Source organism: Neopsephotus bourkii, unplaced genomic scaffold (genome assembly GCF_033783945.1).
Source record: "Neopsephotus bourkii isolate Nb327-2 ecotype Australia unplaced genomic scaffold, CSIRO-AGI_Nbou_v1 NB_668, whole genome shotgun sequence".
In the NCBI taxonomy this organism is placed as follows: Eukaryota; Metazoa; Chordata; class Aves; order Psittaciformes; family Psittacidae; genus Neopsephotus; species Neopsephotus bourkii.
The window spans coordinates 1,278,933-1,298,589 of NW_026901167.1; the positions used below are offsets into that span (position 1 = coordinate 1,278,933).

A 19,657-nucleotide genomic window follows, 5' to 3' on the forward strand; every position below is an offset into this window, starting at 1 on the left:
CGAGGACTTCACTGGGGCAGCACATCGAAGGGCAGTGGCTGCTCCACCGTCCCACCTCATGTGGGGCGTGATCTCAGTCCCATGGCCAGGACCACCCTCACCACCCTCTATATCAACCACCCAGGATGCATCTCACCACTGGCCACCTCCCTGACCCTGATCTTCCTCCTTTCCCTTGGGATTTGAGTGCAAACTCCTCAGAGCCATGGACTGCACAGGCCCTGGCACCAAACAGCCGGGTTTGCGCGGACTGATGTGGGATGCGGGATCACTGCATCCCAGCAGGGAATAGGGACCTGCAGGGTAACGAATGCCTGATCCTGCTGCTGCTGGTGGTGCTCTGCTTGGTTTTCTTTCCTTCTCTCCCAATCAGCTATTACAACAACAGGACTTTCATTTCCCCCACCCCTTTCCCCCCCAATCCATGACCAAACCGCAATATCGGTTAGAAATATCATCTGTGAAAAGAAAGGGCAAATAAATGAGCACATCAAAGGCAGCAGCCTGGGGCCGTTCAGTTGGGAGCAGGAACAGGGCTAGGCCCTGGGCCCATTATCTTGCTGATATCTAATGCCACCACTTCAGAGTGTGAGAATGGAGCCTTTTTCCCCCTGCAGCCCAGCGCGCTGGCCCCGCTGGTGTTTGGGAGCACAAAGGCCGCCATCCACCCGGCTCTCACACAGGCTGTTGACACGTTGCGCTCGGATTTCATCCCTGAAAACCTGGAACTTTATGCCGAACAAATAACAGGATCTTTTCCCTTCATCTGGAAAGGATAAAAACAATCGCTGGCACTTGGAGCGGGTCGCTCTTTCTTTTCCTTCCTCCCCGCTCTTCTCCCAAGCCCCTGCTCGCTACCCGCAAGTCACAACTTGTGTATTTTCACCTGAGAACTTTAAACCATGGGGGGTGAGGGGCAAGAGTGGAGGGGAATGAAGAAAGGAGATTAAAAAGGAGGGTTGGAAGCAGCACTGATGCAACCATGAATGTGCGGTAGTGTGCGCGCTGCCCTGGCCCCACGGGCAGTGTTTGCTCTTTGGGGGGACATAGGCAAGGGCTGCCTGTGCTCCTCATGGAGGAGTGGTACCCAGCCCTGCAGCACATCCCTGCTAAGGGATGGATGGTGCCTGATCATGCAGTGCATCCCTGCTGTGGGATGGATGGTGCCTGACCCTGCAGTGCATCCCTGCTGTGGGATGGATGGTGCCTGACCATGCAGTGCATCCCTGCTGTGGGATGGATGGTGCCTGACCATGCAGTGCATCCCTGCTGTGGGATGGATGGTGCCTGACCATGCAGTGCATCCCTGCTGTGGGACGGATGGTGCCTGACCATGCAGTGCATCCCTGCTGTAGGAGGGATGGTCTCCTGCTTCCCCCATTTAGGGGCTGGGACAATGGGCAGGGTTTCACCCTCCAGGAATCACACTGATGAGCATCACACCTGGGATGGGGATGCAAGCTATGACGCTGTGGTCCAAGGCAAAGCCTGGTGAGCCTTCCTCAAGCAGCAGGACAGGCTGGCGCTCATCCTGTGCCCTGGTCCTCTGGGCTGCTCCTTCCTGGGCTTTGTTTCCAGCATGGCACTGTCGGGAGAGGAGCTACACCAGCAAATCCAGCCCATGAGCGGGGTGTGCACTGCCCACACCTCCTGCTGCCGCCGGGGGCATTGAGCAGGTTTTGTTTCCTTTCACCCGGGTAAGTACACACGGTTTCCACTCCGTGTTTACAAACCCTTTTGAAACAGCCTTTAAACACAGCCAGTGCGTGGGGGAACAAAACCATCATTATTGTATTCTATCCATCACTATGTTATTGATACCGAAGCCCTGCACAAAGAGGTTTGTGGGTGCTGTGCCCTCTGCCTGCACTTGGGTTGGTCTTGCCCGTTAATGGGAATTCTCCCAGGCTAGGATAAGCACATCCCCAGCCCAGGGGTTCACAAAACCCTGGAGCAGCAGAGATTAGGACTGGAAAAAGCTTCAGAACCCTGGCCCTGGCCCAGCAGCACTGACCTCGAGCTCTCCTCTCTCTGCTCTCAGAATCCCTCCTCCATCAAGACTCCACAGCCTGTCCCAGCTACCGATTCGGGATCTTGTTGCACAAAAGCATTTCCCAGTGGCTAACCTAAACCTCCCTGGCCGCCAGTCAAGCTCGTTGGGGTTTTTTTCTCCTATCTCCTGTCCATGGAGAAAACAGACCCTGCTCTCGGCAGAGCCCAGGGCTCGGCACATGCGGCTGGCACGGCACACCATGGCTGGACATGGCTCCATGTGTGGCTCTGGCTGTGTGGCCTCGGTCCCTGCAGAGCTGGGGCAGAGGGGATCGACCCCAAGTGCTGTCTGGAGAAGCAGGAAATAATCTCCTACCATGGGAAGGAGATGGGGAGAGGCACGCTCAGAGCAGCAGGTGATGCAGCAGCTGGCACTGCTTAAATATCTGGGTATACCTGAACCCCCAGCTCAAAACCCACGGAGCACAGCCAGGGGAGAAGGGGCCCCATTGCTCTCAGTTGTCAGCAAGACCATCCTGGTCCCCTCTGATGCCGTCCATCCCTAGTATGGCAGTTGCTCACTGGGTAGGAGGCTTGTTTCCACCAGCAGCATTGGTGCTGTGCTCCGGGTCAAGCTCTGCTTGTGCTGGGCTGGAGCCGCACCGTGATGGTCTGCAGAGAGGTCAAAGCTGGCTTCTCATAAAGATCAGTGTGAGGTTGCTAGGGGCAGCTCCAGCACCCTCACTGCTTCATCCAGGGCCTTTCAATGCCCTCAAAGCCCTTCTACCCCGGCACCGGTCCAGCGAGCGCTTCATGCGCAGACATCTGCCTTGCTCCAGCAGGGATGGGCATCAGCCCTTGAGGGCTCCATTAGCGGAGGGGAGCAGAACTGGCTCATCCCTTGAGCACCAACCAGGACACGGGAGGCAAAACGGGTTGAGAGAGAGAAGGGGAAACACTGGCTCCAAGTGGGACTTTGCCCAAAGAAATGGTAAATGCTCCATCCCTGGCAGTGTTCAAGGTCAGGCTGGACAGAGCCTTGGACAACACGGACAAGTGTGAGGTGTCCCTGCCCGTGGCAGGGGGCTGGAACTGGATGAGCTTTAAGGTCCCTTCCAACACAAACTCATCTGGGATTCTGTGGATGGAGGATTAAGCGCCATGGCTGTAATTCAGACCAACAAAGGCCTGGGTCCTATCCTGTCATCCAGCTTCCTTGCTGACATCCAGGTGTGTGGCCACCTGGGGTAGGGAAGATGGTGACACATCCCCCGGGATGCTGAGCTGTGGGAAGGGATGCGGGTGGTCCGGTGTGGATCCAGGATGCCAGTGCTGGTCCAGGGAGCCACTGGGGAGAGGCAGCCCAGGGACCTTCTCTGCAGAGCCGCAATGAAGGAGTGGAGAGAAGAGGAAGCCGTGGCAGGCTCTGGAGCAATGGAAGCTGACGTTCACTTGCTGGGAATCTGCTAGGGAATATTTTTACCCACTGGGTGTGAGTGCGCTGCACGTCAGAGCCATCTGCCTGCCACAGGGTCCCTCCTGCCAGAGCCGGCACGAGCAGGCACAAGAGCCTGTGAGCACGAGAGCATTCCTGTGCCCTCCGAAGCTCTGTGTCCCCACATCTCCTCCCTGCGGTGTCTGGGGACAGAGCTGGGACCACATCCTGTCCTGCTGTGGGAGAGACAAGCGCTTGCGGTCCCTAAAATGGAGATGGTCTCGAGCTCTGCACAGCAAGCCCTGTACCCTGCGAGCCGGTTTGGACATGGGAAGCCGTGTGACACCCTTGTTGCACATCCAGCTTGTTCCCCTTGTCCTCTCAGCGTCTTCCCACCTTGCTTCAGTGGGCACAGCACTGCAGAAGACAGCAAGGAGCTAACCCCAGTTAACAACCAGCTGAGCAGCTTCGGGGGGTTCTGTTCACTGTGAGTGAATGGGCCCCAGGGTAAAAATAAGTGGTAAAAATAAATGGAGCCGTCAGCCAATGCTGAAACATCAGCTCTGCTCACCCTAAAATACCAGCCCATTGACATTTAAAACCCAGAGTCGCAGCCTCGTTTTGCAGATCCCCCATCCTCGTGCCAGATGTCGTGCATTAAACACACCCCCGATCTGTGGGATCTGGGGTTTTATCAAAGGAGCCTGTTTCCACTGGAGCCTCCCTGGTTCCAGCCCGACCGCGCTGCCGCAGGATGGGGAACGCGCCTGGCTGGGGTTCACAATGAGCCGTCTCCTGCTGATGAGCTGGAGCTGGGAAGACGCCCGTCCAGCTCCCTTTCAGCACTTTCTAACCTCCTTGTGGCCCAGGCTCTCCTGCCAGAGTGGAGGATTTAATCACCCCTAATGATAGCCAGCCCAAGGACCGCATCCAGCCAGCTTTTCCTAAAGGGAATCTTTATCCAAGTACAACCCCCTCCACCGTAAATTCCCTGACAGACGGCTGGGAATGCCGCAGGGCTGTGGCAGACCCCTGGCCAGGGCCAGGATTAAATCAGAACCAAAGTTTAAGCCCTGGTGGGGCTCCAGCAGGATTTCAGATGTAATCAGTGCCTCTGCTGGGCTTGGGGCTCCCCTCTGCTGCCAAGGGACTGCCCCACTTCACCAGTTGGAGTTCAAACCCACCCAGCTCACCGCACGCAGGTGGGAATGACTTGTTGTGATTTGTAGCGGAAGCTGGTGCATCACCAACGGGGACTCATTGGGTTTGCCCCATGTCCTCTAGAGCGGGTTGAACGTGGTTTTAATTAAACTGACACAACTCTGTGTGTGGACAAAGGCTCTGGCAGGAGCAGCGTGGCCGGAGGTCTGTGCTGGAGAGGAGAGGTGGCACAGAGCGGGGAGGTGAAAAGGAACAGCGGAGGAGCTGGGTTTCCTCTGCTTTCCCCTTCCCTCTCTCCCCAAAGCTGGCAAAGCTGCAGGTTTTCCACTGAATGAGATGCCGGACACTCGAAATGCCAAGATGCCACGGCATCTGCAGGAGGCTCCTTGCTGGCGCTATGGGGTGACATCACCTTGCCCCTGTCCCCTGTGTTGGGGCCAGCAGCAGCTCTGCCCAGCCCAGGGGTACCCACACTGGTGACAGGGACACATTGGGAGTCCCCCCCAAAAGGACAGAGGAGACTCGCAGATGACTTTGTGAGCCAGAAGCCCTGCAGGAAGCGTAAGCTCGGCTCCCTGCCAGGTAGGGGAGATGGGGACATGGGAGCATCCCATGCATCTGTGGCTGGAAAAGAAACCCTGAGTGTGGGGGCAGAACTACTGATGGGGAGAGGAGAGCTCGGGGGGTTTGGGGTGTGTGTGTGTGTGTGTCAGAAGTTTTCACCATGAAAAAACCCAACCCTCAGCATCCTTTTAAAACTGATCTCAAGGTTTTTCCCTCTGCTTTCCTCCTGGGAAAAGGAGAGGAGCGGGGAAGGGGAATCGCTCGAGTGGTTTGGGGCGAGGGGGCTGGGGAGCTCCTGCCAGATGTGCACAAATGCTGCAGAAGAGAAACAAATCTCTTCTTCTGAGTGGGGCGACTTTGCTGCTCCTTGAAAGGGAAAGAAAAAGGAGTTTTCTCATGAAAAATTCCAGGCAGAGCCATTGTCTCGCTGCAGCCTTTGATTGAGCGACTTGATCAAGCACTGGACAAAACCCTCCGTGTTTTTCAGGAGGTTCCTTAAATCCCGCCGAGGTATGGGATTATGAGGAACAACAAATGGCGAGCTGCCTCTAACCCCGCAGACTTTCTCACTCTCGTTTTCTCTCTCGCTTTGGAATAAGAAATGCAGTGCTCCCTGCTGAGTTCTCTTTAAAATTCACATTGTCTCTTCAAATAAAGGCGGGGAGGGTGAGGTGGCGCTTTGAAAACCAGAACTCAGTCATACACTGCAGGGCCAGATCCTAGAGGATTATTCTCTCTCAGGACACTTTATAACTTCATGAGAACTTCTGGCCTGGCTCGTCTCACCAGCCCGGTGTGAGCGGCCCCAGCGGAGGGCAGGGTGGCTGAGATCCCTACACCCCTTCCCATCGCCATGGCTCTGGAAGCTTTTTAAACTTAAAGCCAACTCCAGCTCTGCCCTTGGGGATGGCGTGAGCCCGTTTCCCATGCAGGCAGGGATGCATCCATCCCACAGCAGCACCCTCTCCATCACAGCTGGACCAGGCCTGCCTGGGTTAATGTGACTTTCTCCTGCTTCTGAGAAGCTCGGAGCTGCAGCAGCATTGTGTTCCTATGTGAAGGGCCTGGCAGGGCAGCGTGGCTGAGCTTTGCTGTTGGCATGCTTTTGCTGGGAAATGAATGGAATAGGAATGGTCTTTTCTTCCTGACACACACACATGGCGTTGTGCTGACAAAAGCTTGAGAGCAAGGGGGTGAAGCTGGCAGCCTCGCTGTTGTTTCACTCTGTCCTTCCCCAGAGTGGCAATGAGAGAAATAATAGAGGAGCATATTGAAATGTAAACTGCTGGTTTTAAATGATGCTGCCACCAGGCCATTACACTGCCATGGGGCAAATGACACTGTGGACACACAGACACTGCAGCAGGACAGAGATGCCTGTGCAGCATCTTCCCCCCATGGGGCACCGGCACTGAGAGCACGCCAGGCAGGGAGCAAGGTCTCCATGAGCAAAGCCTTGAAGTGTTCACACACAGTGTAGACGAGGCCCTCAGTGCCATGGGTTAGTGGTGGCCTTGGCAGTGCTGGTGAACAGTTGGATTTGATGATCTTAGAAGTCTTTTCCGACCCAGTTCATTCTGTGGCAGTGGTTACAGTGAAATGAGGGCAGTGCCAGTCATTCCTGCAGGGCTGTTTCTGTGATTGTCAGTAAACAGAAGCAGCAACTGTTGAACTTCAGTCCCTGGTTCAAGGGTTTAACAGGGCTTGTTCACATCTACGCATGTGTCTGCGTGCAGGGCCAGGGTACAAAGGAGGAAGAGCGGCTGGAGCACCTTGGTGTCTGCGTTCCCGAAGCTTCTGTCCTGCCCGCCTCTTGGGAACAGAACACTAGTGCGAAGGAACAGTTGGTTTTGACAACACACGGCTCAGACGTGTCACAGTGATGTCAAAACCATCACCTGAGTGAGCCTGTTAAACCAGGGGCAGAGCCGAACCATCTACAGCCCCAGTGCGGGAACAACAGCCAGCCCAGCCCCGGCCAGGGAATTCCTCTTTCCCTTGGCTGCGGATGTGCGGGACCGGGGTCTCCCGCGCCGGGGCACGCTCAGACCCGGCTCCAAGCTGCGGGATGCGAGGGGCTGGGTGCCCCTCTGGGACCGGGCTGCGCGGGGCGGGCAGGAGGGGGGGGGGAACCCGCCGATGTGGCGCCCGCTCGGGGCGGTGCGGGCAGCCCCGGGCTCTGCTCCGCCTCACTGGGCGGGCGGATCCCAGCTCCTGCTTTTCCCGGGGGCTGCAGAGGCTTGTCCCGGCCCTGCGCGATCCTGCTTGGCTGCCGCCCTCCCCGCCTCCCTCCTCCCTCTCCTCCCTCCTCCCTCCTCCTCCTCCACCACCCCATGTGCTTCCTGCCGGGCCAAGTTTGCAGAGCGCCGCCGCATCCCGGGCCAGCGGAGCGGAGCCGCCAGCGGAGCGGGGCGCAGCGGTGCGGGGCAGCGGGCGCGGCTCCAGCGCGGCGCGGCGGGGCAGGCTCGGCCTCGGGCCGGCTCCGGCCTCGGGGCGCTCTCCCCGGCCCCTGCGCGGCCGCACGATGCCGCGGCGGCGCGGGTGCTGCCTGCCGCCCCTGCTCTGCACTTTGGCCGCGCTGAGCCTGCCGCTGCTGCTGGCCGCGGAGCCCCGCGCCAGAAGTTGCTCCGAAGTGCGGAGGCTGTACGCTGCCAAGGGCTTCAGCCAGAGCGAGGCGCCCAGCCACGAGATCAGCGGTGAGTCGCGATCGTCGCCGCCGCCGCCTTTGTGCGCGATCACCCCGGAGGCGGCCCCGCGGGGTGCGCGCCCGGCTCCCCCCAGCCCGGGTCCCCCTCGCTCGGCTTGGGCTCGGCTCGGTTCCCCCCATCCAGCGGCGCTCGGCGCTCGTCCCGCCCCGGCTGCCCGGTGCCTGTTGCGGCTCCGCTCCCCGCCGCTCGGCCGGGGCTTTACGCGGCGCTGCCGCTTCCCGCGGCCCCGTCCCCGTCCCGGCGGCTCGGCAGGCGCGGGCACCGGGAGCGGTTTCTTTCTTCCTTCGCTCCTTTCCCTTTCTTCCCTCCACGTCGGAGCCGAGGGAGCGGCGCACCGCGGGGACGGCAGTGCTCGCAGCCGGCAGCGGTAGGAAATGGTAGCTAATGTGCTCCCACCCAAAACAGTTTATTCTTTTTTGTTCCATCCTTCATCTCCCTCCCAGGGCCGCTGCTTTTATTTCCCCTTCTGAATGACCTACTGGACCGCATTCTCCGCGGAACAAAGGAAGTGCCTTTTTAGCTGGAATCCTCGGAGACCACCAAGGACTCCGGCTCATGCACTGCAATTTCGCACTACTTTCAACAATAACAAAAATGCATGACTGAATGGCTCAAAAATGTGGAGTGTTAGAGGCATTCATTTCGGTCTAGGACACTGTCACAACACAGACAGACCCCGAGTAAATACCTTTAGACGGCTAAGAGAGGAGCTGGGGGTAGTCTTTGCCATTGGTGTGCCCTCCAGATATGCATACATTATCCTTTAGACTGACAAAACTGCAATGATTTCAGGCGGTTGCGCTTTTACATTGTCAGCCTAATGATATGCGTTTAGCCTACATCTGTTTGAATAAAATTGCAGGCCCGTTTGCTTCTCCAAGAAATATTTTAATGAGAACCGTCTGACTGGCTGCAGTTAAAATACTCGCTCCCCACTTCACCCTCCCTGCTTTTAAAACGGTCTCTAATAAACAGGCTGGGATTTGATTGGAGTCCAGCCCTCATCAGTGGAGGATCAGGACCCGAGCAGGCTTCTGCACAGTGGCCGGTGATTGGAAAGGTTTGACCTAGTCCTTATTTTATATGTTGTTTAAGATGACTCGGTGAACTTTGGAGGGTGTCGGGAGCAGATTGTGCTGCCAGGGCTTCCATTTGAAGCTCTGCAGCTGCGGTCAGTTTGACCGCGTGCTTTTGGAACAAGGGGTCGGAGAAATGTGATGAGCAAGGTGAGATTATGGGACAAAAGAAGGGCTTTCTGCAGAGACACGCTGGGAATACCAGCAGGGTTGTGTTACCGTCCCAGGGGCACCGGGAGGCTGTGGCTGGCCTTGCTTGGAAAGCAACAGGTCTTGCAAAGTTGGGTTTTAAACAGCATCCTGCTCCCCACGGTGTTCCGGGCGGGATGGTGGAAGTCTTGAGAGGACTTGTTCTGTGTAGAGCTGTAAAGTGTGCTGTGGTGGCACTCAGACCCCGAGCAGGGTGCTGGGTTGTTGTCACAGGTGATGGTGTGTTTTCATTAGGGTGGGTAAATGGATTGGAAGGGCAGTTACCTGGGAGGCTGGCTAATAGGTGACAACAAGATAAATGTGTGTGAGGGAAGGAGCTGGCTGTGTTTGGGTGAGTTGGCTGTGATGGGGGAAATGGGTGATTTCTGCTCGGTAGCATCCCTCTGCTCACTAAACCATGCTGGAGAAGTTTGAGCGAATTCAACAGGCTGTGGTGCTGATGGGATGATGCATGGAAACATGGTTGTTACCGGTATGAACTCAAATCTGAAGTCAATCAAGCTCTTTAGGGTTTTGGTTCGGTTAGTATGGTGCTCTGTTCTCCTGTTCTCTCACAGAACTGCTTTAGACCCCAGGGTGCAGACAGAAGCTTCCTTCCACCTTTCCAAAACAGTGTCCTAAAGGCTGTGGCACTGTCAGCATAGTGACTTCTGTCCTGTCGGGGATCACTGATCCTACCAAACGTTGGCCTGGAATTGTCACAACGAAGCAGCCGGGTGGCATGGGCAGATGTGCCACCACCCTGGGCTCTGGGACAGAAGTGAAACATCCCCATCAGATGGGCACGGGAGCTATTTGGGGTTTAGCAGCATCTCACATGGGGGTTTTGGGGCCAGTTTGACGTTCTGGAGCTGTAGATACTACTTTTTTCCTTCAAGGTAATGCTTGTTCCAGCAGTCTTTTCATCTGTATTATTGCTGTATCAGTTGCATGAAGAGGCTGTTTAGTGTTGATAATAACCCAGCAGTTCAGTTTAATATTTGTTTAGGCCAGGTTTAGGACCTAGTTAGAAGATGCATAAATGACAGGTTGTGTCTTGCTGAAGTACATAAGCATTTTGGAGAGAAGCACGTGGCTGGTCAGCTCATTGCTGGCTTGCTAAGAGGTGTAAAATGTGCTATTTGTAGGGTGGACCATACACAGATTGTTTCCTCTTCTGTTAACTTGTGTTAACTTGTGTCAGGAGACTGATACTGTAAATCTGCATGGAAGCATTTCAGAAGTCATGGCCCTTTGGTACCACCTTGTGTCCAGGTGATCTTCACCTCCTGCACCTATAGCTGTGTGATGGATGCTTTGGAAAGCTCAGGGCAGTGGTGAGATGCAGCCTTGGTGCTGCTGCTGGAGAGATCAGTGCTTGTGTAGAGCTGATGTGGATGGTTAGTTTGTGAAGCCTGACTGTTGATGATGTATAGAGTGGCTGGTATGGGGAGAGCACCAGCCTGTAGCTGCTTTGAAGATGAATCTAAGTCACTTAAACTTTTAAGTTCCCTGAGGAGAGGGCACATCTTGGAAGGTCCAGGTCCTAATGCCTGTAGCTACTCACTTTGTTCAAGCACTGCCTGAAGAGTATCGCTCCTTATTGAACCCATGTGTGTCCAGGCTGTGGTGGTGATGGAGCAAAGCTCTCTGGGATGACCTTACCCTGGTCGCCCTGCTGTGGCTGCAGAATGAAATGCAAAGCGAGCTGGTGTCAGTGGCATCCGGAGACCCACAGTAGGTGGCAGTGATTTAAAAACAAGTTTCTTTCAGGAGGCTCCTTCATGCCCTCAGGTGTTAAACGGATGGAAATTCCTTCCCTTTTCCTGCTAATTGGAAGGAATAGACGTTTCTTTTCCTGGATTGTAAAGAAACGGGTGGAAAGTGTTATCAGTTAACCCATGAGTTCCCTGAAGAGGTGTAATGCTTTCTGTGGCTGGCACTGCTGTCCTGAGTTCATGGAGGCAGGCTGGAGGGCAGGATGCCCTTTGGGGAGTACAGAAAGAGCCTGGAGCTCGGTGCAGGGAGCTGGGCACAAGCACCATTCCTTGCTCAGTCTTGGTGAGGATGCTTAGTGTAATGTTTGTCTCTGTTTGAACTGGATTAATGGAATAGTTGCCTTTATCCATTGGGAGCAACGAGAGCAGTTCTTGCACCGTGCCAGAGAGTCACTTGGCTCCTTATGTTTGCACTCATGGGATTTTGCCCATGGTGGTGGGGTGCTCCCATGTCCTGCTGCTGCTTGTTGTGGTCGTGAACCGGGTGCTGGTGCATCACCTGGATGTGCTGCCTTGGCTGGTTGGGAAGGGCGCTTTGCTGGCATTGCTGTTTTATGTAGTGAGTTCAGCAAAGACTCCTGTAGTTTTTTACGTGCTTCTCTTCCAACTGGGAAACCATTTCTGGATCTCATCCAGGCTGTCTGGCACTGTGGAGCCTGTTGCAGTGGGTTTGCACGAGAGAGCTCCTGGGTTCGTTGGGGCATGAGAAGTACCAGGTAGCACCTTGTCCTCCTCCCCATCCCTTTGAAGGTGTGGAGCTGTTTGCACTGACTCATCCAGTGAAGGCAGTGGTCCTTGGTGTTAACACAGCCATCCCCTGCTCCCCTATGGGTGGAGAGAAGTGCCCGTTGCAGAACATCCCCTGATGGCCATGGAAAAATAAACGAGAGAATCACTTGGAGTATTTTTAGCTGCTTCTAATGTCATTTAGCAACTGGAAACAGCGGGAGGGGGAGCGAGCAGCGTGCAGGGTGCCCCAGGGCCACTGGCGAGGCTGCACCGGCTCCCGGTGCTCGCTTGGGACTGCGCTCTCCCTCCCTCCGTAGCTCTGCAGCGCGGGGTTCGGTTGGGCGGCAGCAGCGTGAAGCGTGCGGTGAGCAGCGAGTGCCGGCAGTGGTGCGGGCCGAGTGGGAGGATCGCTTTCCTTGGCACACGCTTCACAGAAAGTTCTGTTTTTTCTGCCAGAATAAGCAGTCATTACATTCCGTACAATTCGCAGGCAAATTATTATCTATTGTTCAAATTGCCTTAATTATCAGATGTTTCCTTAGACGTGTAGCTGTTTTCGAAGAGGCTCAATGGATGTGTGTACATTGGGCAGGAGGCCGGAGCTGCACGATGTTTTCAGGGCTGTTTTGTAGTTTCAGGGAGATTTTCCGTGGCTTTCGTATGTCAACAGACTTTATTCTTGCTGAAACAGCAGCAGAGCGGGGCCAGCGCGGCGGCGAGGCGCTGGGTTTGCCTCGGTTCCCTGCCGCTCCCCTCTGCCGTGGTATTTATCCTTCCTTCTGCAAGTTGAGCCTGAAGCATCGCTGCTGCGTGCAGGCACTGGGTGTGAGATGGCTCCGATGGGAGGAGGTACCAGACAAGCATCTTCTGTCTTGGAGGCGCAGGTAGCACCTACCCAGGAGGCTGGAAGGCTCCCAGGTTGTTTGGGGTAGTGATGTCCATGGTCTTAGCCTGCTCTGTGGTGTTGGCTGCTGGCTCATGTGGACCCCACTGTCCTGGTTATGTGCAGTAGTTACCAACCCTGGGAGCATCCTGGAGCCTGCACGGATGGGGAAGGACTGCCAGGGCATCTGGGAAGGTGTTGGATGTGTGGCTCTTGACTCCTGTCCCCTCCACCCGTAGCCATTCCCTTGATAAGTAGAGGGCTGCTTCCCAAGGGAATTCTATAGATGTGCACATGCACATAGATGTCGAGTTGCATTGGCTCAGTCATTCATGTCTCCCTCCTGCTGTGCTCCCCAAAACCCACATGTTTTGGGATGGAGCCTTAGGATTATCCCATCTGCTGCAAAATCTTTCTTCTCTTCCTAGAAGAGGAGCAATGCTTCAGGCCCAGGTTTCTCTTCCTTGCTTTTGTTCTGACTTTTTTTTGCGGGGGATAAGGGGGTGTTAGCTGGAGGGGGGGCAAGGAAATTCTTGTCAGCCAAAGGGGTCAGAGCGTGTGTCTCCTTGCTGGCTGCCAGCGCCGGTCTCCGGGGCAATAACCTCCTCGCATTCCTCACATTCCTCCTCCTTTCTCTTTCTTTGGAGATTATGAAGATAACTTCCTTCTCCCATTGCTAAGCAATGCGAGGGCCCAGCAACACTTAAATTTTCCCCCTTGCTCCCTAAATTACCTCGTGTGATCCAACATATCCCATAGCAAACCCTTCTGGTGCCCTGGAAAGGGCAGTTTATGCTGTTTGCTGAGATTGTGCATTTTGTATTATTATTATAATTGCCAAGCACTTTAATTAAAAGAGAACAGCTTTGTTGTAGCCCATCTTTCCTGCTTCCCAGTTTGGTAAAGGCTTTCCTTAGTGTTTCATGACACTGTTTTGCCTTTTTAGCTGAGATTTTGGGCTGTCTCTGTTGTTTTTCTTTGCCCTTGCAGCCCCACAGGGGCTGTGGCTGAAGCATCCTGTTTGTTCCAGTGGGTTTTCTCCTTCTTTACATCTTTCTGGTCTGGGGAAACAGCGTGTTGGGAAGAGGGGAGCCAGAGAGGAGGCATCAGAGGCTTTACATGTGCAGAGGGGGCTGGTGGCAGCTGCGTGGGGTATCAGGAGGGTTTGTCCCCACGAGGATAGGGTTGTGATGGGTTTCATGGGATGGTGGGTTCCGTTTGCAGATGCCACAGGTGTCTTCCCCACCGAGTTGTGCCACAAAGTCCTGCACATTTCATATCCCTGTGGGGCCCAGGGGAGGGGTGAGGTGGGATGGGGAAGGGGTGGTGGTCCCCATGCGCAGGGGTCATCCCCATGGGCCGTGATGCTTCAAAGGATAGAGAAGGTGCTTAAAAAGTGCATGGGGACGGGTACCTACTGATAGGATTGGCCTTTAAGAGCAGCCCAATGTTGCTTATGATGTGAAATTCAGATTGTAGTGCCTCTGTCCCAATGTAAAGCGTTGCCTGTCTCCCCAGTCACTCTTAGAAATGCTTTTTTGTTGCTCATCTTTTAAACAGAAAGCTAAATCTGTTTCTTGTCTTTCTACTCGTGTATTCTGTGCCTGGCACAATTGGACTTGTGTTGGTTCCCTGTCAGGGACTTCTCTCCTGGCTTTGGTGTAGGAAAGGGCCATGGAGAGCAGAGAGGAGCCGCCCTTCGCGAAGGATGTGCAAGAAGTATTTCTCTGTGTTTCCAGTTTAGAAGTTGAGAATTGTCTGGATTTTAAGCAAATTCAGATGGGAGCAAACAATGATGAAATGTTTAAAATATGTTTCAACATTTTTGTGGGAATAGGAACTGTTCCTACCCAGGCAAGGCTGCAGCTTTCGGGAGGTGAAAGTATGTGGCCCTTACACATTGTCAGCGTTGTTGCTGTTCTTTTTCTTCTCCTTCTTCTTCTTTTTTCCCCCTAAATGCTCATAGGAAATTGGCTTTGGTAATTGAGTTTCTACAGAACCACAACATCCAATAGCTGTTCCTTTCCAGGGGTCACACTTAGGTTAGCTTAAGTAATGTGCAGTCGGTTTAACCTCTTGTGGTTGGCAGTGCTATTCTAGAAATTACTGGTGATTTGGGGTGTGTTGAAGTAACAGCTTCACAGGAAAACCCCAAATGTCAGGGTGTCTGCTTTTCCCAAAGCTCCGACTGCGCTGGGAACCGGGCACCTCATGGTACTTTGGGTTTGCATTGGGAAATGCAGTGAAAGCCTTTATGGCCTGTTGACTTTCCTTTTGGAAGGAGCCCAAGTTACCTTTGGTGAATTTGGGTGCCATGGTTTAGTGTGAGGTGTCCCTGCCCATGGCAGGGGGGTTGGAACTTGATGATCTTAAGGTCCTTTCCAGCCCTAACTATTCTATGATTCTCTAATTCTAATTGTTTACCCACATTGGCCTGTAACATCCTCCTGCTTCGGATGCAGGATGCTTGGTGTTGGGTCACATCGCGATGCGATCCGCTGTGGAGCATCCCGCATCCGAAGCAGGAGGATATTAAGGATGTTACAAGCCCATGTAGTAGCTCTGCTGGAGGAGCAGCAGTGCCCTGGAGCCCCAGATCCCCAGGGTTTAGGGGATTTGCTGGCAGCAGAGGGCCAGCTTTAAGAAATTATGAGTTGGGGCTTTAGCTTGGTAGCACTGACAGTTTGGTATAAAAAGCTCTGTGTTGCAGGCTGCGATGACAGGGGGTGATAAATCACTCTTGGCTGGTGCTACAGGTTCTAATAATGGTGTTTTAAAAAGATTACATGGGTTTTAATGCAAACTTTTTGCTTCTTTGTACTCTCTTCTTTTTAAAGAGCAGAGCCTGTTTTGATTCAGCATTCTTGGAACATAAAGATGGAGCCAGGATTTTTACTGGGCTGAAAGGCAGCTTTTTGCTTCTCCTGCAAACATGAGGATCTTGTTTGAGTGTCTTTATAGCCAACTGGCTGGCAGTGTCCTCTTTTACAAGGGAGCTTGCTTGTTTGTTTGTTTAAAAGGTAACTTTGCCCCATGGAAGATTAAAGAGCAAACAGCTTCATGCAGCTCACTGAGGCTATCAGAAAGAAACTGATGATAGGGACTTTGCATGATAGCAGTAAGGGGGGGGGAAATAACCTCCTGCTTTCCTTGGCCCGTTCCCATGGGAGGACAGGGTGCTTATGTGATCAAAGGAACCAGCACAGTTGTAAGCCTGGTGGAACATAATTCCCTTGCCAGGTACATGTGGGCTTTACCTTTGCTCTGAGCAATGCGGGGTGGATTTTCTTGCCCACCCGTCAACCTTTGGGTGTCTAAAGCGTGTTGGCTGGCAGTACTTGGGGAGCACACTGGTGGGGCAGTGATGGCAATGCCTCTGCCTGGGCAGAAACCTGCTGTGCGGGTCACAGCTCAGCACTATGGCACTGGTTTGGACTGGAGGAAAAGGAATGGGCGTCCTCCTGAGTTCTGGCTTGGAGCTCAGGGTGCTTTTCTTTTCAGTGGGGAAAAAAATGGCTTTGATAGCGTCTGCTAATGAATCAGTGCTGTTTACATAATAACTGCGGTTCGTTTTCATTAGCTTTCATAATGAGATCACTTTTCTTCTCCTGCAATCGCTTGCTGGTTCCATTGCCCACGTGTCTGCTCCCCTGAGCGCACCAGCGGGCCCTGGCCTCCTTCCCCACTCTGGGTGTGGAAGAAGGTTCACAACTTGTCACCGCATAGGAGAGGAGGCAAAGGGGGCTTGTGTTGCTGGGATAACTTCTGGAAGGACCCAGGCTGCAGTTTGGAGCATCACAGAGGTTTGGAGCATCTTAGAGGAGTTGGGTTTAAATTCAGTGTGGGTGATTTCTCAGTGCAGCGCTCATCTTTGTACTGAAAACTCTTGGGTTTAGCTGTTTGCAAGGAGGGGAACCCACTGACCTGCTTCCACCGGGAGGATGAAGCCAGGTCCTTTCACCTCCGACATCCACCATGTCAACAGCACTGATCTGTGACAGGCGATGTGCATCATGGATATTGTTTGGGTATACGAAGCTCCTGAATTAACTGCTGCAGCCTAACCTTGATCTAGTACTTGCTTGCTTCCTGTGTCTGAGCAATTGTGAATGGTGGCGTTCCTGTATGACAGGCTGCTAGCACCTTCCTCCCGCAGCATCCTGCTGTTGGAGCAGCAGTGCCAAGATAACACCCACCCTTGAGCTCTTATTAAGTAAATCATGGCACCGGGAGCAGAATACAGTAGTGTGAGCACTGCCTTCTGGAAAGGTAAGGCTGGGTGCTGGTTTGGCTTCTGTGTTTTGGTGGTTTTGTTCCCTTTTTAGCTTATAGGAGGCACGTTATGGTTTCGGAGCAGCCCTGACCCTGTGGGCACAGTGGTGCTCCAGAGCAGGCTGAGTCCTCGCAGGGCAGAGGGTGCTTGCCTGGTGAGTGCTATTGGGAGGATGGGTGGGTGCATGGGTTGCTTTGCAAATGCCTGTCCCAGGGAATGCACACCTTCTGCTCCCTTTTGGCTGCAAGTGCCTGTTTCTATAGAGGTGTGCCCCAAACCATTTGCTGTCAGCGGTAGATGATGGGCTCAGGTGCTGGAGGGAGGGCCTGACCACCTCTTCTTTGTGAGTGTTGGGGAAGGTGGCAGTGCTCTTGGCTGTGGCTTTGGCTGATTAAACGGAGTTAACTGGGGCTGTTGGAGAGCTGTGGTTTGTGAGTGGAGAAGGCTCAGGACTAATTCTGCCCCATTGAATCCACCAAAGGGATGCAGAGATCCCGGTGGCAGGCGCCTCGCTAGCAGGAGCTCCACGTAACTCAGCCCTCTGCTTTATTAAAGGCTCCTTTATAGCACTCTTCTGCCGTAACCCGCGTGAGAACAGCCAGCCTTTTCAGCAGCCTGAAACCTCCCTTACCAGGAAGGCTGCTCCGAACCAGCCCGAAACTGCTTTGGAAGCACAGTCTGTGAGCAAGCGAGGATGCCAGGCGAGCCTGGTGCTCCTGGTCCCGCTTTGACAGCCTTGCTGAAACCAGGGATGGGTCCACTCACCAGCCAGCTCAGTGGGATGCTGAGAAATAAAGGTTAATTTCTAGGTATCAAAATATGCCCAAAAGGTTAAACGAGACTTCCACCTTGTCAATGAGTTACAGCCTTAAAATATTTGCATTCTTTCCTGAAAGATTTAGGAATAATTATATAGCACTCAGGGGCAAGTCACTGCCAGATAAACTTAACAACTCTGTAATTTGTACTCGAGGCAGGGTTTCCTGTAAATGATAGCTTTGTTTAATTTTACAATAGTGCTTCCAAATGTTTGCTGGGTATGGATTGCCAGCTCAACTGGGCTCGTGAATCTGGAAGAGTATTTATTTGTTTGTTATTACAGACAATAAAAGCTGCTGTATTAGGCTACAACTTGGCATCGTCCCCCTTTACGGCTTCTAAGCATCCTTCCCCAGGTGGGTTCGGTGGTGGGGTGCGAGCAGCTTTCCGACCTCTCCATCCAAAGTCCCTAGGATCTCCTCCTGCTCTGCCTTTCCTTTGGGGTCGGGAAAGGAACGCTGCAGTCGCAATGCACATGCTTTATTTCCATTACTCAAAGCCGGAGTCATGCATAGTTACAGCCAAAGACACTTCAGCAGCTCTGGGGATAACAAGATAGCTGACAGACTGGAATGCGGATTTATCAGGGGTAAAAACTGGCAAAATTCCTCATTTCTGAGTCTTCTTTTTAAATAGGCCCTTCGTGCTCCTGTGGCATGAGCCCACCGTGGGCTTTAACCCCTTGTGTTCTCCCTGCTGGATGCAGGGATGTGTGTGGGACCAGCCCTGTGTCGTCTGGGGTTAAATGCCTCAGTCCCACCTCGTTCCTAGGTGCTGCTTGGAAGCTGCGGAGCTCCTCCGGGAATGTTTTCAATGGGTTTTTAGTTCCAAGTGCAAGCCTTTGCCCCAGATGTGTGTCTGAGTGACCGCAGAACATAAATTTTACTGTATGTTGCCTTTGGACTGGCAGTTTGGGAGGCTACTGGGCAGTTAACATAGGCGGATTGTGCCATGAAATGCACTTCCTTGGGATTTGATTCACATTCATTTCTTTCAGAGCAGCTCTCTTTATTGGTTTCAGTTACATTCTGATGTCGAGCTACTTTTCCTGTGCCTTTGTCAGGACAAGGAAGTATTTATATTGCTGTGTGAAACGGGTCATCTTTGGCTCTATGGCTTTTCAGTAATATATATGTATTAATAGTCGGAGACATGAAGCAATTTCTGCTTGGGGAAACGAGTTATGGCAGAAGCAGCACCCTTGGAAGTTCAATGGATGAAGTGGAATGCCTCAGTTGCAGGAGCCAGGCTCGGGCTGCTTAGGGAAAGACTTCCCAGTTAAAGTTTAACCTTTCCCAATGCTCCGGGTGCAGCCAGACCTGCCTGGTGCCAGCCCGTGGGGAGAGGGCTCTGACGTGGCCGTCTGCAGGGTGGGAGGGTGTTGGAGCTGGTGGTTGTGCCTGTGGTTGTGCGTCTGGGAATGAGGGGAATGTCACTTGGTATTGGAAAAGGAAAGGATTGCTCAAGGGTTGCGAAACACTTTGCTATGGAAAGAAATGCACGAGAGCAGGAGGGGGCTGTTCCAGAGCCTGCGGTGGGCTTGGGAGTGTTCTTCTTACCTGGGGGCTCAGGTGGAGTTTCAAGGCTTTGGTGTTAGCTTGGACTTCTGTCCCAGGGTACCCAGCCTAGAAGGCTACACTGGTGCCATCCCTGCCTCTCCCTTTGGTGATGACCATGGGAAACTTTGCTTGCCCGTGGGCAGAGCCTGGTGCTGGCTGCACTGAAAGCACTCGAAACCCGGCCGTGGGCTCTCGTGGGAAAGCTGCTGGCTCCTGGTTTCCTGCCCTCTGTGTGCTTTCTGCCCTGTCGCTGTATTTATCCCCTTGGCTGAGCCCCAGGCACATCCATTGGAACCAGCGTGGCTCCTCACTGCTTTGCTGCTGGTGCTTCTTGGCCTGTGTTATCCTGGTGCACCCACAGGGCAGGTTCATCCCCGCAGTGGGAAGCTGCTCTGGTCACAACCCAGTTCCCACTGGAGGCACCCAGCCCACATAGGATAACCATCACCAGCAATCCTCGTGCTAAAGCCTTATCTCAGCCCTGCTAGCAT

At 53.7% G+C, this 19,657-nt stretch overlaps 1 protein-coding gene across 2 annotated transcripts in view; it reads left to right on the forward strand.

Moving 5' to 3' along the window:
* The first annotated feature begins 7,613 nt into the window (after nt 1-7,613).
* The window catches only part of GPC4 (glypican 4), a 65,631-nt gene continuing 53,587 nt past the window's right edge, over nt 7,614-19,657 (forward strand). Inside the window, exon 1 of one of the 2 annotated variants that reach the window (XM_061353230.1) lies at nt 7,614-7,848. In XM_061353230.1, the coding sequence (XP_061209214.1) occupies nt 7,677-7,848 (172 nt within the window). In that variant the 5' untranslated portion in view covers nt 7,614-7,676. Of the gene's footprint in view, nt 7,849-9,300; nt 9,619-19,657 lie in introns of those variants that run through there. The other variant, XM_061353231.1, reaches the window with a different exon arrangement.